Source organism: Astyanax mexicanus, chromosome 18 (assembly GCF_023375975.1).
Source record: "Astyanax mexicanus isolate ESR-SI-001 chromosome 18, AstMex3_surface, whole genome shotgun sequence".
Classification (NCBI taxonomy): domain Eukaryota; kingdom Metazoa; phylum Chordata; class Actinopteri; order Characiformes; family Acestrorhamphidae; genus Astyanax; species Astyanax mexicanus.
In genome coordinates this window covers 44,563,816-44,581,019 of record NC_064425.1, presented here as the reverse complement: position 1 = coordinate 44,581,019, position 17,204 = coordinate 44,563,816, and the positions used below count along the sequence as shown (strand labels likewise).

The 17,204-nt window shown below is 35.8% G+C and overlaps 1 protein-coding gene across 2 annotated transcripts in view; it reads right to left on the bottom strand.

The window, feature by feature from the left end:
• Positions 1 to 103: 103 nt before the first annotated feature.
• wdr95 (WD40 repeat domain 95) overlaps positions 104 to 17,204 on the bottom strand; it is a 46,102-nt gene continuing 29,001 nt past the window's right edge. For both annotated transcript variants that reach the window (XM_022668804.2, XM_049467056.1), the window contains 14 exons: positions 16,383 to 16,489; positions 15,820 to 15,899; positions 14,110 to 14,164; positions 12,963 to 13,008; positions 12,097 to 12,156; positions 9,069 to 9,231; positions 8,075 to 8,173; positions 6,570 to 6,628; positions 5,199 to 5,337; positions 5,050 to 5,089; positions 4,852 to 4,940; positions 3,163 to 3,338; positions 1,425 to 1,522; positions 104 to 1,307 (listed from right to left, as the gene is read on the bottom strand). In XM_022668804.2, coding sequence (XP_022524525.2) covers positions 1,121 to 1,307; positions 1,425 to 1,522; positions 3,163 to 3,338; positions 4,852 to 4,940; positions 5,050 to 5,089; positions 5,199 to 5,337; positions 6,570 to 6,628; positions 8,075 to 8,173; positions 9,069 to 9,231; positions 12,097 to 12,156; positions 12,963 to 13,008; positions 14,110 to 14,164; positions 15,820 to 15,899; positions 16,383 to 16,489 — 1,398 coding nt within the window. In that variant the 3' untranslated portion in view covers positions 104 to 1,120. The remainder of the gene's footprint in view (positions 1,308 to 1,424; positions 1,523 to 3,162; positions 3,339 to 4,851; positions 4,941 to 5,049; positions 5,090 to 5,198; positions 5,338 to 6,569; positions 6,629 to 8,074; positions 8,174 to 9,068; positions 9,232 to 12,096; positions 12,157 to 12,962; positions 13,009 to 14,109; positions 14,165 to 15,819; positions 15,900 to 16,382; positions 16,490 to 17,204) is intronic.

Sequence of the window (17,204 nt, the reverse complement as noted above, 5' to 3'; positions counted from 1 at the left end):
AGTTTTCATTAATTTTGTTAAAATAAAATTTGGCCCAGTCACTCTGAGAAATTTTTATTTATTGCTTGTTTTTTTTTTTTTTTGCTTTTTTTTGCCACAAGATGTTTCAATTGTATAAAATGATTGTACTGAAAGCATGTTGTATGTTTTTGAGTGTTTTGTCTGGAAACAAGCAAAAATAAAACAAAAAAATAATAAAATAAAATGAAATAAAAGTAGCATTTTTTTTTTATCATTTTGTTTTTTGAAAATCTTATTTATATTTTAATAATATTTAAAGTGGTAAACAAACAGCTGCAGATCTTTTAGAGTTTCTCTCTATCAGCTTTGATCATCTGGACACTTTTTGAGAGATTTTTCCTCCATTCTTCTTTATAAATCAGCTGAAGATCAGTCAGGTTGGATGGAGAGCGTTGGTCTGTGAACAGCAGTTTTCATGTCTCTCCACAGAAGATCAATGGGATTTAGGTCTTTAGGACTTTAACTGGATCATTCTAACACATGAATATTCTCTGATCTAAATCATTATAGCTCCACTGTAGCTCTGGCTGTATGTTTAGGGTCATCGTCTTGCCGGAAGATCTCAAGTCTTTTACAGCCTCCAACAGCTTTTCTTTTTCCAGGATTGTCCTGTATTTATTTATCTCCATCTCCAGAAAATTTGAAATGGCTGGACTGACAAAAAAAAAAAAAAGATGAGAGCTTTCAGACCTCAAATAATGCAAAGTTTTAAGAGTTCAAAAATCAATTTTTGGTGGAATAACCCAAATGGTTTTTAATCACAGTTTCAATTTTATGCATCTTAGCATCATGTTCTCTTCCTCCACCAGTCTTACACACTGCTTTTGGATAACTTTATGCTGCTTTACTCCTGGTGCAAAAATTCAAGCAGTTCAGTTTGGTGGTTTGATGGTTTGTGATCATCCATCTTCCTCCAGGTTTTCAATTTGGTAAAAATGAAAGAAACTCATCATTTTTAAGTGGATTCGTATTTTTTTTGCTGTATATTCCCAGTAGATGATGTGCTCTAAAAGCAGAAGCTTCTTGATGATCTCCTTGGGGTTTAAAGGGTCGCTCAGAGACTCCTTTAACGTACGTAACGTAACGGAGCCGAGCTGATTTATATTCCTGCCGGCTCCTCGCGCTCAGAGCTGGCTGTAAAAGCATCGATCCCAGCGAGGGTGAGATCCAGCTCCTCGCATGCAGCAGGAACGTCGTCAACATCGTAGCACTTCAAAGCGTGGTAGAGCTTGGGGCCGGCGTGGTCCGGGCTCTTGTTAGCATGTTTGAATATTTCATGGCGCCGCCTGAAAAGCCGGAGACAACAAACAGGGTTTCTCAGCGCGGATTCCTCCAGCCTCGGGTCACTCTTCACCTTGTCGGAATTGGAAAACGGATTTTAACGATTGGAAAAACAAACTCACCACTTCCTGTGTTGAGGATAAAAAGCGCTGTTAATCTCCTCCATCTCCCTGTCGCTGGAGCTCGGCAGCCGGTTTCTGACCTTGTTGGGGGAATCTGACTGCAATTACAACACCAGAGAAAAGCTCAAGCATGGAGCAAACAGACTCTCTCATACTGACTAATGCATCCTTATACAGAGTCAATATCAGTCTATAATACGCTTAACCCTAGTTAAAAAAAAAGAGTATATAAAAGTATACTAAGCATTGTATGTATAATGTTACCACATTATTAATTAGTATATTTAATTTATATATACGTTTTTTTGTGCTTATTATATTTGAACTGTATAAAAATAGTGTAAAATTCTTACTTAGTTAATTGTGCTAATTGTCCTTGCCCTAATTAACTGTACTAAAACTGAACAATTTTAAATATAGTAATACTAATCAGTAACGTTTAAACATAATACTTGATATATGTAAACCCATATTTTAAATATTTAAATGCTTACAGTAAAATTATTAGTATAACATATTTAATAATGAGTATTACAACTGTATCACTATTATAGTGATGTAAAATACACTTTATCGTCGCTGTCCAATGAAAAACACTTATCTGCAAAACAGCAACTTTACAGGAGAGAGAAAAAACCTTGTAAACTTTCAATGGAAGTCAATGTAAAAAGAGTTTATTTCAGGTAATTTTGAAGAGTTTCTATTGGTCCGTTCATCAAGAAATTTTGGCTCAGTGTGAGGGACAGTTTGTCTGTTCAAATTATGTAGTAAACTAAAAATCGACCAAAATAAGATGTTTTTTATGGGACAGTGACGATATGTGATCTATTTACATTAGAGTATAAACATGCTTCTTGTTCCTGTCTTTTGTTAATAACACACCTCTAGTATAGTATATACATCGTTGGGTGTAAAAAATATATTTTAATATACTGTACTACAATTTTTAGCGTGTTACAAATTTACTTACAAAAAAGTTTATTTGACATTTAAATGTGTTTTTTAATAATCAAGAGGAAGATGGATGATCACAAGCCATCAAACCACCAAACTGAACTGCTTGAATTTTTACACCAGGAGTAAAGCAGCATAAAGTTATCCAAAAGCAGTGTGTAAGACTGGTGGAGGAGGAGAACATGATGCCAAGATGCATAAAAAAAACTGTGATTAAAAAACCACCAGGGTTATTCCACCAAATATTGATTATTTCTGAACTTTTAAAAATACTTTATGAAGTCTGAAAGCTCTGCATGTTTTTTTTTTGTTATTACAGCCATTTGTCAAATACATTTTTCTGCAAATAAATGCTCTAAATGACAAAATATTCCATAGTTTTTAGAATAAAACAACAATGTTCATTTTACTCAAATATTATAAACCTATAAATAGCAAAATCAGAGAAACTGATTCAGAAACTGAAGTGTTGTCTTCATTTTTTTCAAGAGCTGTATGTCCAAATGTTTGTGGACGCACTCCTTATAAATGCATTTAGCTACTTATATTCTATTCTATTATGTTCTTATGTACTTAGCTGGTCTAGTCTCTGTGGAGAAGCATTGCCAAAAGAATAGGACTCTTTTTTGAAGGAGATAAGCACGAAGGAAATTAAGTGAATTTAATCTTGATTAAATATAGAATAAAAAATACTATATTATTGAACCTAATTTTCAAAACAAGCAGGATTCAGGTCTAGTTTCAGACAGTAGCTCATCATCATCATCATCATCATCATCAGTACCTCAGTGTCCTCAGTGCTCTCAGAGCTCAGCACATCTGAAAGAGTCTGAATCTTCCCATCCAGCCTGCAGTGGGAGGGCAGGCTCAGAGGATCTATAAGAACTTCATAGGGAACAGCAGGATGCTTCCAGGATGATGCAGTGTGGAGGCTCCATCTCTCACGCTGCCCAAAAGTACCTGTGGGGGAGACGCATGTCTCATACGGCACGTTTCAGCAACACAGGTAAAAACATCTATAGTCGAGGCAGATTTTTGAAGTCAGCACTATAGAGCTGGAAGCCTTTTCCCTTTGAAATCTGAGGCACGCTCGAGGCTAACGGAGCAAATAAATAAATTAAACAATGTTTAAAAGCTGCACTTCATTTGAAATGGTCCTGTTCCCTGCATTATAAAATATCAGGAGTGCCATATATAACACTATTTTACTTTATATATTATTAGAAATAATGTGAAATTAGTGAAAAAGTAAACTAACTTTTTGTATGATACTTTCTTTGGGTTTTGGTCATAAAGGTAACAGTATGGCAGTTGCATTATCAGTATTCCTTGTCCAATAATGCAAGTTACTGATTACTACCAGACCTGTAGAATCAAGAAATCACTTACTTTAAACAGAAGCAGATAAAAGATCTCAAAAACGCAACACTTTCCTATTTTTCACAAATGGAGAAAACATGCAACACTGGTGAACCTGCCCAGGAGTGACCCACCATAGCGAAATTGCTCCAAAAGGGCATGGACAACTCATTCAGGAGGTCGCAAAAGAACAACAATCTACGTTGCCAAGATATCAGTGAACATCTAAAGGTTGACCATTGTCACGGTTCAAATCAGTCAGTGGCGCACCTGTGTTTATCGCTGCCAAGATAGCAATACACTAGAAATATACTTAAAGACACCTCTTTTCCAGACCACTACACCCATCAGTGTAGATATATTTAAAAAGCACTGTTGCTATTTAAACAATGCAAGTGAAGGTGTGAAAATAGACAAACAGGGTGAAATTAGTAATACGCAACACCTTGTGGATGTGTCTTGTTTCAGGTGGTCTAAGTTGGGGACGGCTTGTCCCACGTAGCTTGTTTGAACACAGAAAACACACAGACTACAGTCCCATATACTCACCTCTGAATGGTGAAAGAGCTAGCGCTGTGGTTAGCGGCTAATGCTAATGCTAATGCTGCTGCACCTAGCCTTAGTGCTGGAGAACTAAACTGAAACTCCTGTATAACTCTGTGCTTCAGTGGAGTGTTAATTGTGGTAAAATTCATACATAAGGAGCACTGATGGTCTTTGGAAAAAAGTATTTTAATTGTAAAAAAAAAATTAACACATTAAAAATTGAGGCAACCAATTACCTCGCATTATTTAAGTAAATTCAACGTATTTCAATGTATTCAGCCTTAAAGTGTGTGCTGAACATGTTTTTTTCTTTTGAAAAAGACACTTTATAATTGTGCCACTATGCATAAAAGACGTGCTTTATAAATAAACTTGCCTTTCTGAGTAATTGAGCAAATTTTTCCTTATTTTGTTTAAATGACCTGGCAAAGTTTCGTCTATTAAATCATCTAATCATATAATCAAACACATTTATCATATAATGTTTCAGATATTTCAGTTCACAGCAAGCCAAGAACCTCAAGAATCATTAAAAAAATAAACGTCGAGGCCAGTTTATCAGCTTTACCTATAAACTCCCCGGTGATGCTCCACAGGCGCACTGTGCAGTCTGTAGAAGAGGTCAGCAGAACTTGTTCGCTCTCGATCAGATGCAACCTATACAGATAAAGAATCACAAAAAGAAGAGAAAACTAAATCAGCTAAGATTCAAAACCAGTATTTTTTAATAAATAAAACAACCTCAGAAGAGTGTTTGGCTGCTTACCCGGTTATGCTGCTAATATGTGCGCGCCAGAAGTTCACGGCTGGAATAAAAGCAGAGTTAATAAGCTGACCTCACAAAGTCACGGCGCGATTCTGCACTGCAGAGCTTCAGCCGAACGCTTTTAAAACCAGAAATCAGACGAGACTCACTGGGCGGAGGATCCTGTCGGAGGGCGAGGGCGCAGTGCTGGATGTCGTAAACACAGACGTAGCCGACATCGTCACCCGCGAAGAGCAGCCTGTCGTCTGCAGTCACCGCCAGCTTCCTAATCTGCTGCTGGAGTCGAGACTGAAGAAAGAAGAAATAGATCTGATAAGAATCCCGACTAATTTTAGTTTATTTCAATATATTATTTCAGTTCTGTGGTTGGTATGGCGCAGTGGATAACACCACCCCCTGCTAGTGAGCTATCACATCATGTGTTTGACTGGGGTTCAATTCCTGTTCTGGGTGACTCCTAAAACACTACATTGGTCCACATCTATAATATAGGAATAACCTTGTAAGTCGATCTGGATAAGAGCGACAGATAAATGCCATAAATATAAATGTAAATGTAGTTTAGTTTAGTTTTTATTTCGGTTTTGCGAAACCTATACACACGTAAGTTAAGGTTAAAAATAGATACAGTATAAAGAAAAAAAAATCAATATCAATCAAACTGAAAAGTTTAGGCCTAAGCTTTAGCTTATTTTGGATTCTTGCAACATTTTTTTTTTTACCAAACTACTATAAACAGCTCTGGAAGACAATATGAGAGCACTTAAAAATGATGAGTTTCTTTGATTTTACCAAATTAAAAAAACTCTATAATATAATCAAGAGGAAGATGGATGATCAAAAACCATCAAACCACCAAACTGAACTGCTTGAATTTTTACACCAGGAGTAAAGCAGCATAAAGTTATCCAAAAGCAGTGTGTAAGACTGGTGGAGGAGGAGAACATGATGAAAAACAAAAACAGGGTTATTCCACCAAATATTGATTTCTGAACTCTTTATAAACGACTTTATGAATATGAACTTGTTTTCTTTGCATTATTTGAGGTCTGAAAGCTCTGCATTTTTTTTTTGTTATTTCAGCCATTTCTCAAATACATTTTCTGCAAATAAATGCTTTAAATAACAATACTTTTATCTGGAATTTGGTAGAAATGTTGTCTGTAGTTTGTAGAATAAAAAAACAAAGTTCATTTTACTCAAACATAAACCTATAAATAGCAAAATCAGAGTAACCGATTCAGAAACTGAAGAAGTGATCTCTTCATTTATTTTTCCAGAGCTGTATTTGTGTACCACCCTGTTTTTAAACGTTATTTTATATTTATAGAGCAAACTGCACATTCTTAATTCTTCATTGCAATTATTCAGTTTGGGAGTAAATTACATTATTTTATGCTTTATTCATTATATGTGCAATATTAAGGTCCATTAAATCACACAATTTTAAAGCATGTAATTTAATGAATGATTTGTTGGTTGGTTCGTGAGGCTCGTGAGGGTAGAATAAAGAAACGTACCGCGTTAAAAGACTGAACGAATTTCCCTCCGTTCTGAACGTTCCAGAAATGGACCTGACCTTCGGTGGAAAGAGGTGATATGAGATATTAAAGCTGCAGGAGAGCAGACACAACACAACATCTCAAGATACAGCTTATGTTTACCTCGCTTTCTGAAGCTGCACTTGAAAACTGATTATTGTTTTACAGTCAAAGCACTGATAAAAAAAAACCCTGTATGAGTAACACACCCTGAACAACACTGCAGTCAGTCTAAAGATGACACCACCTTTCATATGTTTCAAAAATCAATGATAATCTTACAAGAATATGTGAATATTTTGGAGCAGTGTTCATTAAACTATTCATGGGCTCATTATAAAAGCAAAAACTGCCTGTTTTATATATTATAAGGCCAATTAACAGGGTTGTAAATGGACATGTAAAAAATCATCTGGACATACAGTACAGGTCAAAAGTTTGGACACACCTTTTTTTTTCAATGCGTTTTCTTTATTTTCATGACTATTTACATTGTAGATTCTCACTGAAGCATCAAAACTATGAATAAACACATGTGGAGTTTTGTATGGGTCAAACACAAATAAGCAATAAACAGAGAAGAAAAGAGTTGGTGAATAGCTAGGGAACCTAGATTCAATACTCAGCAATTGAAGTAGCAAACGGAGGGGTATTTATACTAAAGAGTCCAGTTGGCAATCAGTAGCTGGGCGAACTGGAACGCTGAGGTGTCACGTGTATCCAATTCATTGTCATTGTAGTCCAGAGAGTAAGAATGCTGGGAAATGGAGTCTCTGAGTACATTAGAGTCCTGAGCAGGCAGACTGACAGTGTCAGTGCTGACAGTAAGTGCAGTGTTTTCCTGAAAAATCTTACACCAGCAGATGACAGACATGATTCTTCAAACCATCACTGATCATCAGTAAATTTTAAATTTCATTTAAAGGAAATCAAGAGATCAGAGTCTGGAGAAAGAAGAGTGGAGAGACACACAGTCCAAACTGCTCGAGGTCTAGTGTGAAGTTTCCACCAATCAGTGATGGTTTAGAGAGACATGTCTGTCATCTGCTGGTGTTGATCCACTGTGTTTTATTATCAAGTCTAAAGTCAGTGCAGTTTTGTTTTCCCACAAAATCTTACAGCACTTCATATCTTACAGCTTCCCTCTGCTGAAAACAACTTTTATGGAGATGCGGATTTCATTTTCCAGCAGGACTTGGCACAATGCCTACATTGCACTGCACAAAAGTACCAATTGCTTTTATATAATATTCTAATTTTCTGAGACACTGATTTTTGGGGTTTCCATTGGCTGTAAGCTTCGTAATCATCAACAATAAAAGAAATAAACACTTAAAATAGATCACTCTGTGTTTAATACATCTATATAATATATGAGCTTCACATTTTGAACTGAATTACTGGAATAAAGTAACTTTTTAATGATATATTTCACAATATATTCTGTTTCTATTTACTGCAAAGCCACATTTAATGAAATATACCTTGAGCTCCTGAGGAGAGGAGAGATGCAGCTGAGGAGAACGCAGCATCTATCGCCCGGGTCCTTAAGAAGACCAGACTCAGCACACTCCTGTCCACAGCTAACACAGAAACACCAGTCAGCAGCAGCTTTTCTGCACAGAATCTGCTTTTATTTATTGTTCAGCTATAAACCAGAAAGTCTGTTTCTCCTTCTTTCCTATTATTTATTATGAATACAAAGAAATTATATTGCTATCGCGTGTCTGCTCTTATTATATATATATTTTTTTACTATACATTATTATTTTTATTCTTATTGTCCCGCAGTATTATCTTGACCTATAGGTTGTTGGGTCTGATGCTGTGATTTGGGCTTGTATAAAGCTTTTTTGATCTTGCATACAGCTTTCATTTCCACAATAGCATAGTTATATTTTCACATAGGAATGAATAAGGCACAAAATTCTGTACGTCCTTCTTATGTTACAGCAAAAAGTATAGAAGCCTAAAAGGTGAAACTCAATTAAACACTTTATTGGTAGAATCTGGAGAGCCCTGGCATTCTATGGCCAAAACGAGACATTTAGAACTAAATTTTAGGTCCCACAACAGCTGCAATACACATGCAACTACCTGAGATACCACAGCAACCACATATAATACTCTAGCGTCTGCCTCACACCACAACTTTGCAACACAACTTTTAAAATCCAGCCACAACTGCACACCAACAACGAACTAAACCCCAAACTGTACCATACTTTAATTAGCAATAGCATAGCAACAACCTAGAAATCAGGTGTGATACCTCAGCAACCACTCTCCAAAACCAGACCAAAATCCTCAGCCATTCTGCATTTCCTAGAGAAGGAGATTCTTCTCTAGCACTATTTTTAACCGATGTTCGGTTGTTTTCCTTTATTGATTACTGAGCTTAAATAAGACTCTTATCAATTAAACTCACTGAATAAATAATTAAGATCTCTGATTACATCAGAAAAAGGTAAAACCCACTCTGAGGATCCTCAGCGTTCGGAGGAGGCGGAGTCAGAAAGCGGCTCTGGATGCGTCCTGATACCAGATTCCACATGATGATCTCTCCGTCGTAGCTCCCGGTGGCCAGCAGATAGGGAGGACACTGAGCCACGCAGAGGACGTCCTCTCTGTGTCCTTTCATCTGCAGATAGAGAGTCCTCAGATCACATCTTACAAACACACACACCCGCCTTTCACTCACGCTCACTGGACAATTTATCAGAAACATCTGCCCGTCACGGTTAATGCACATTTACTGTTTACTGTTACTGACTGCAGATCCCCGGGTGCAGATTTTACTGGTGCAGTGGAGCAGTATCAGGACAGCAGTGACAATAGCACGGTAGCTAGGTGTTTCCAATAAAATGGCCATAAAGAGTAAGTATAAAGTAAGGTGTGATAAAATCTTCAATAAGTGTCCTGTAGGTAGTAGGTAGATAAAATGGCAACAATATGTAAGTATATAGTAGTAGGTGTTTCCGATAAAGTGGCCAGTGTGTGTAAGAACAAGGTAAGTACTTATAATGATATTCCCAGTAAATATAGTAAATACAAAGTGTTTCTGATAAAATGGCCAACAAGTGTACACAGAAGGTGTTTTTGATAAAACGGCAAAAATATGTAAGTATATAGTAGGTGTTTCTGATAAAATGGCCAAATGAGTAAGTATAAAGTAAAAGTTTCTAATAACATTTTCAGTGAATTTTGTAAGTATAAGTGTTTCTCATAAAGTGGCCAATACGTGTAAGAATAAAGTGTTTCTAATAAATTGGCCAATGTGCGTTAGTATAAAATAGGTGTTTCTGATAAATTGGCTATAAAGTAGGTGTTTCTGATAAATTGGCCAACATATGTAAGTATAAAGTAGGTGTTTCTGATAAATTGGCCAAAATATGTAAGTATAAAGTAGGTGTTTCTGATAAATTGGCCAAAATATGTAAGTATAAAGTAGGTGTTTCTGATAAAATGGCCAAAATATGTAAGTATAAAGTAGGTGTTTCTGATAAATTGGCCAACATATGTAAGTATAAAGTAGGTGTTTCTGATAAATTGGCCAAAATATGTAAGTATAAAGTAGGTGTTTCTGATAAAATGGCCAAAATATGTAAGTATAAAGTAGGTGTTTCTGATAAATTGGCCAAAATATGTAAGTATAAAGTAGGTGTTTCTGATAAAATGGCCAAAATATGTAAGTATAAAGTAGGTGTTTCTGATAAATTGGCCAAAATATGTAAGTATAAAGTAGGTGTTTCTGATAAATTGGCCAACATATGTAAGTATAAAGTAGGTGTTTCTGATAAATTGGCCAAAATATGTAAGTATAAAGTAGGTGTTTCTGATAAAATGGCCAAAATATGTAAGTATAAAGTAGGTGTTTCTGATAAATTGGCCAAAATATGTAAGTATAAAGTAGGTGTTTCTGATAAAATGGCCAAAATATGTAAGTATAAAGTAGGTGTTTCTGATAAATTGGCCAACATATGTAAGTATAAAGTAGGTGTTTCTGATAAATTGGCCAAAATATGTAAGTATAAAGTAGGTGTTTCTGATAAAATGGCCAAAATATGTAAGTATAAAGTAGGTGTTTCTGATAAATTGGCCAAAATATGTAAGTATAAAGTAGGTGTTTCTGATAAAATGGCCAAAATATGTAAGTATAAAGTAGGTGTTTCTGATAAATTGGCCAAAATATGTAAGTATAAAGTAGGTGTTTCTGATAAATTGGCCAACATATGTAAGTATAAAGTAGGTGTTTCTGATAAATTGGCCAAAATATGTAAGTATAAAGTAGGTGTTTCTGATAAAATGGCCAAAATATGTAAGTATAAAGTAGGTGTTTCTGATAAATTGGCCAAAATATGTAAGTATAAAGTAGGTGTTTCTGATAAAATGGCCAAAATATGTAAGTATAAAGTAGGTGTTTCTGATAAATTGGCCAAAATATGTAAGTATAAAGTAGGTGTTTCTGATAAAATGGCCAAAATATGTAAGTATAAAGTAGGTGTTTCTGATAAATTGGCCAAAATATGTAAGTATAAAGTAGGTGTTTCTGATAAAATGGCCAAAATATGTAAGTATAATGTAGGTGTTTCTGATAAATTGGCCAAAATATGTAAGTATAAAGTAGGTGTTTCTGATAAAATGGCCAAAATATGTAAGTATAAAGTAGGTGTTTCTGATAAATTGGCCAAAATATGTAAGTATAAAGTAGGTGTTTCTGATAAATTGGCCAAAATATGTAAGTATAAAGTAGGTGTTTCTGATAAAATGGCCAAAATATGTAAGTATAAAGTAGGTGTTTCTGATAAATTGGCCAAAATATGTAAGTATAAAGTAGGTGTTTCTGATAAAATGGCCAAAATATGTAAGTATAATGTAGGTGTTTCTGATAAATTGGCCAAAATATGTAAGTATAAAGTAGGTGTTTCTGATAAAATGGCCAAAATATGTAAGTATACAATAGGTGTTTCTGATAAAGTGGCCGGTGTGTGTAAGCACAAGGTTTTAGTGTTATATTAACATTCCCAGTGAATTAAGTAAGTAAAATAGGTGTTTCTGATAAAATTACCCATAAATGTAAATATAAATAGGTGTTTCTGATAAAGTGGCTATTAAGTGTAAATACAAGGAAGGTGCTTCTGATAGAATGACCAATGACTGTAGGTATAAAGTAAGTGTTTCTAATAAAATGGCCAATACATGCAAGTATATAATAAGTGTTTCTAATAAAATGTGTTTCCAATATGTTTAAGTATAAAGTAGGTGTTTCTGGTAAAGTGGCCAGTTACTGTAAGTATAAATAAATTGTTTCTAATAACATTTGCAGTGAATTTGGTAAGCTTATAGAAATAGAAGGTTAATATAGATCAGTATGTATATAATATATGAGTTTCACATTTTGAACTGAATTACTGAAATAAAGTAACTTTTCAATGATATTCTACTATGTGTATTTCTGATATATGTGTGATATATTTCTGATATATGTGAGTGTTTTGTTTGTTACTAGATCGTCCTCCCATGCTGGTTTAGGTCTCTGGACGTGGCGCGTGTCCTCGGCGGAGTCCTGAAACAGAAAATAACAGAAAATAACAGAGTGGCGATAAAGTGACGGTACGGACTGAGGGACGGGAGTCTGATCTGCTCGGCTGGACTGTGTGAAGTTTCGGGCTCTGGCGGCTGTTTGAAAGTTTCTGCTGCTTAACTTGCAGAAAAGAAGAAATCGCAGTCGATAAAGAGTCTCATCACTCAGGCTTGTCTTTATGGTGATGCAGCAGATACCATGAGAATATGGAATAGCGCAGGATTCTCCAGCGGCTCTCCGCACTCGATTGATGACGGGAAAATGAGGTTGGTGGTTACCAGGGCAACATTTACGGCCTTTCACACGGCATCCACTTCCCCGGGCGGAGGGCGGGGAGGCAGATGAGACTAAAATGAAACACTTATTCAACACTTATTCTCCAATATTATCACACTGGCACTCTGTAAGCGTCTGAATTCCCCCTCGGGTTCCTTATTTGGGTGAACGTGTGGCGCCGAGGCCTTGAATAATGCAGCTTCGTACAGTGAGAAATGAAGAGAGAGCGGACGAGCGAGAGAGAGAGAGAGAGAGAGAGAGAGAGAGAGAGAAAGAGAGAGGGAGAGAGGGATGCAGTAAATGAAAAATGGAAATGTGCTGCACGGCGACAAAGGGGAGTGTCGAGAAGGAAAACAGGTCACACCACTCAGCCATTTTCTGAAAGCCATCTGGGGAATTATGTTGATATAAAATCTTGGGGGTTGGGGGGGGTGTTGGGGTGGTTGGTGGGGTTGGAGGGGGGGTTTATATGGGACCGGGGGAGTGGCCGGGGCTCACACTTTCATACTCACTAAGTAAACGTCAATCCTCCGAGCCCAGCCAACAGACATCACAAACCTGCCAGAGCAAATAAAAGAAATGAGAAACAGAAAAGGTGAGAATAAATAACTTAAAAAAAAACAAACAAAACAAAACAAATAATAAAAATAATAATAATATCATCATCAGGGTCAATATCAATATTACATCTCTCTATTATTTTTTTTAATAAGATTTACTCTGAATGAACAGAATACTGTCTTTAATCTTATACTCGAGCCAGTTTAAGCTGAAATATATTATACATATATTTTTATATATATTATATATATATATATATATATATATATATATATATATTATATGTTCTACACCCCCATCTGTGCTTCTAATTTTATCATTATTTATTATAGTTATGTATATCCTTATTTGTTATTATAAATTTATTAGTATTATTATCTAAATGTGTGTAAGTGTATGTGTATGTATTTGTGCATGTATGTTTGTGCATGTATTTGAATATTCATGTTTGTACATATGTATATATTTATATGTAAAGCTGGCCAGGCACATGACAGACACACGCAAATACTAAACTTACAATATATTTATATAATATTAATAAATGGATCAAACTTATTGAGAGATACCTGGAGATATACCAGGGAGAGAGCAGGTAAAAGCAGTAATACAGGGGATATCCAATAAAGAGAAGGGCTAGGCAAAAGAGTAGTCAAAAATACAAAAATGGGTCGGAAACAAAAGGGCAATCAACTAAATTCAATACCGGGTGATGAGAAACAGTAACAGGGGGCTATATATACAAGGAGGACCAGGTGTGTGTGATTAGAAGGCTGGCGAGTTAGAACGCCGAAGCGCCACATGATCAGCAGAGTCCAGGAGGTCTGGAGTAGGTGCATGCTGGGAGTTGGAGTCTTTAGTGTGTGCAACAGAGACTGACATACTTTTTCTAATTGCATTCTCTCAATATTAGTGTGGAGTGGGCAAGGAATTATCTGTAGCAAGAGTTAAATTTGCAATAAAAATATACCTAAAACTAAATAAAAATGTTTTTTATTCGGAAGTCTCATAAAAATTATGTTTTTGATAATGACCCAATAATAATATTAGTAATTATCCCCCTATAAAATGAGCTCCTGTAAGGAAAATTAATCTCACGTGTTCCGATGGACTTGTAGATAGCAGCAGTCACAGATCTCAGGAGCTCCGTCCTCTATAAACACAGGAAACAATGTCCTCAAGAGCCATTCAGTAAACGACAGTACAGAGCCCCCAGTAAACAATCCATTAAAACCATTAAAGCTTAACGGTCAGCGTGCTCACCCTCACGGTTTTAATCATGCCCTTAAGAAAAAGCGCCGTCTTTATGGGTTCTTTAGCGAATGCAATTTGCAAATATACTGTAAAAGGATGACTAATAAAACTACTGTATTCTCCTATTTAGATCTTTTTCAATTTTATTATAAGGAAAATAAATCCTTATATGAATTCAATTAGTCAGGTATTAAGGAGCAGTAAAGACACCCTAACACTGAAGTACAGAGTTATAAGGGTGAGTTTTCAGTGAAGTTTCTCCAGCACTAAGGCTGGAGCAGCAGCATTAGCATTAGCTGCTTAAAACAAGCTACGTGGAATGGACCGCTAGTTGATAGCGCCCTGGGTTACGGGAACACTCTGGGTTCCTCAGTGTAGTGCTATAAGTTCTGCTAACTGTAGCTAGCGCTGCTGCTAAACGCGCTGTTGAAAATATTGGAAATCTAAGATTACTCTAAATAAACAATAAACCGCTTTACTCTTAAAAATAAACAGTTTTCTGCTGAATTAGAAGGAAATCATGGCAACACACATGGTCCTTACTATTGCTGTTAAAATGTGCCTTATATCCGGTGCACCTTGTGTATGAAAATAGACCAGAAAATAAACATTCGTAGAATTTTTTACATATTGCATGTATAATGTAACATGCCCAACATCTCAGAATGGAGTTGTAGAGGTTCCTAATGGAGTCTTGCAATACTCCATCTCATGCAGATCATGCATACGTAAGGTGCACCGGATTATAAGGCGCATTGTTGATTTTTGGGACATTTTTTTGCTTTTATATTTTGATTGCAGATTTTATACTTTTGTGTAAAATTGGTAAGGACATTTTTATGGAGTTAATTGTGTGCCAAAAATTTCCTTTCCAAATTTTAAATGCATTTTTACTGTACATAGATAAATTAAATAACAGGACCCTGTGGTCCTACCCCTAGAACCGCCAGTGTATATCGATGTGGCATTAGTTTTACATTATAAGGTTTCTATTATAAAGCACACACACCTCAGAGAAAAGCATATTAAAGAGTATAATTCAGAGGATGGATACAAAATAAAATCCACATCACTGAACATCCCCTTAAGTTTATTGACCATGATTTAATTTCTAAAAGCAATTAAAGTAGAAAGCATCCGAAGGGCTGAAAACCTTTATGGCTACTGTACATTCATTTAAAAGCCTGAAAGGATGTTCTCCACCATTAAAAACATGGGCTTTATATATTACATATCACAACTGGACTTTGTATTCATTAGAGCTGTCAATGTTAAAGCGTTAAAGCAGGCGATGTTAATGTAGGCGATGTTAATGTAGGCGATGTTAATGTAGGCCGGTACCGGTATGTATTTATTCTACAGGCTACAGAGAGACAGGCTGAGCTCTGCAGAGTTCTGTATTTATAAATCTCCAGTGTTTCTCAGTTGTTTTGCAGATGGAGCTGCAGTTACAGATCACCCCATATCCCTCACCCTCTGCAGAGAAACACAGCCTGCGTCAGATTAACACCAAACTGCAGCGCCCAAATAAATCCAGCAGAAAACCTACCACACCTCGACTGAGCGTCTTCAGACAGTGCCCGTTATTAAAGTTCCAGATCCTCAAGCAGCCGTCTCTCCCTCCTGTTACCAGCCTTTAGAAAGAGAAAAAGAAAGAAAAAGAAAGAAAAGAAGAAAAGAAAGACAAAGAAAAAAAGAAAGAAAAGAAGAAAAAAGAAAGAACAAAGAAAAGAAAGAAAGAAAGAAAGAATGTAAAGTTAAATTAAGCTTAATTAGTTAATTACAATAAAAATCATGCAGTTTCGTTTTCCAATTGTTTTGTTGTACAGAACACTAAATGAGAATAACTGTCGTATCAGAATTGATCATAAACCAGCCAATGAAACAGTAGCTTAGCTCCGCCCACTGCACTGGACAAAAAAAAAACTTGGGTAATACAAGCTAATGTTTGCTAAAGTTTTTATCATGTTGAGGAATAATAATAGTTAATTTAGTTCATATCAGGATAGTAGTATTTCATTTTTTGGTGCATTATAGACCGAAAACATCGTAATTCAGGTCTGAAAGGGTTAATATGTCTAATACGAAACTCAAACAGCCTCGATATCCAATCATACCTCCTTCCTTTCGGGTCAAAGGTCATGCAGGTAACGGCTGAAAGTCCATGAGCACCTCCAAACTCGAACATTTCATTTCCTGTGTCCACGTCCCAGACTTTAATCACCTGAAATAAATCAATCCATGAGTTAATCTACTGTTTATGAGAGGAAATATGAGTCATCACAACTTTTATACTGTTCACACAATTATATACTAACTTAACTGATATAGATCTAAAATAATTAACAGGTTCCAAAAACTCTCCAGCACCTGTGGACATCTGAACGAACACACCTGCATACGTTGTGAGGTGCTATCTTGTGAGTGAGGTTAAACACTAGCTAGCAGGCCAACGGGGAACGGTTCTGTGAATTATGGGAGTTAGAGTGAAGAGTGATAGAGTGGGACATTTCATTTCTGATACCTTTTTCTAAATTGTAACTAAAAAATACAAAAAATGATGAAAATTACCTCATTCTCATACTGTCTTTAGGAGAGACTACCACACTTTTGGATATTGTTGGAAGAAAAACAAACAATGAGCCTGATTGTGGCGCTTTATTACGAAAAAAAAACAAAAAAACAGCATTACTTTAACTGCTTAAACTACAAATATTTTTAAGAAATGTCTGCATTAGATTAAAAAAGGTTGAAATTACATAATATCAGTGGTGTCAATCACTTAAAAATGATTTAAAATCATGATAATTATTTTAATGCTGGAATTTCCCAGTATTATTGTGAGGGAACAGTAATAATAGTATAGTGTGGTTTAGGTCTGGCAGACTAGATCATTTTATACTGTATTATAATATCTCAGAGTAGAGAGAGAGAGAGAG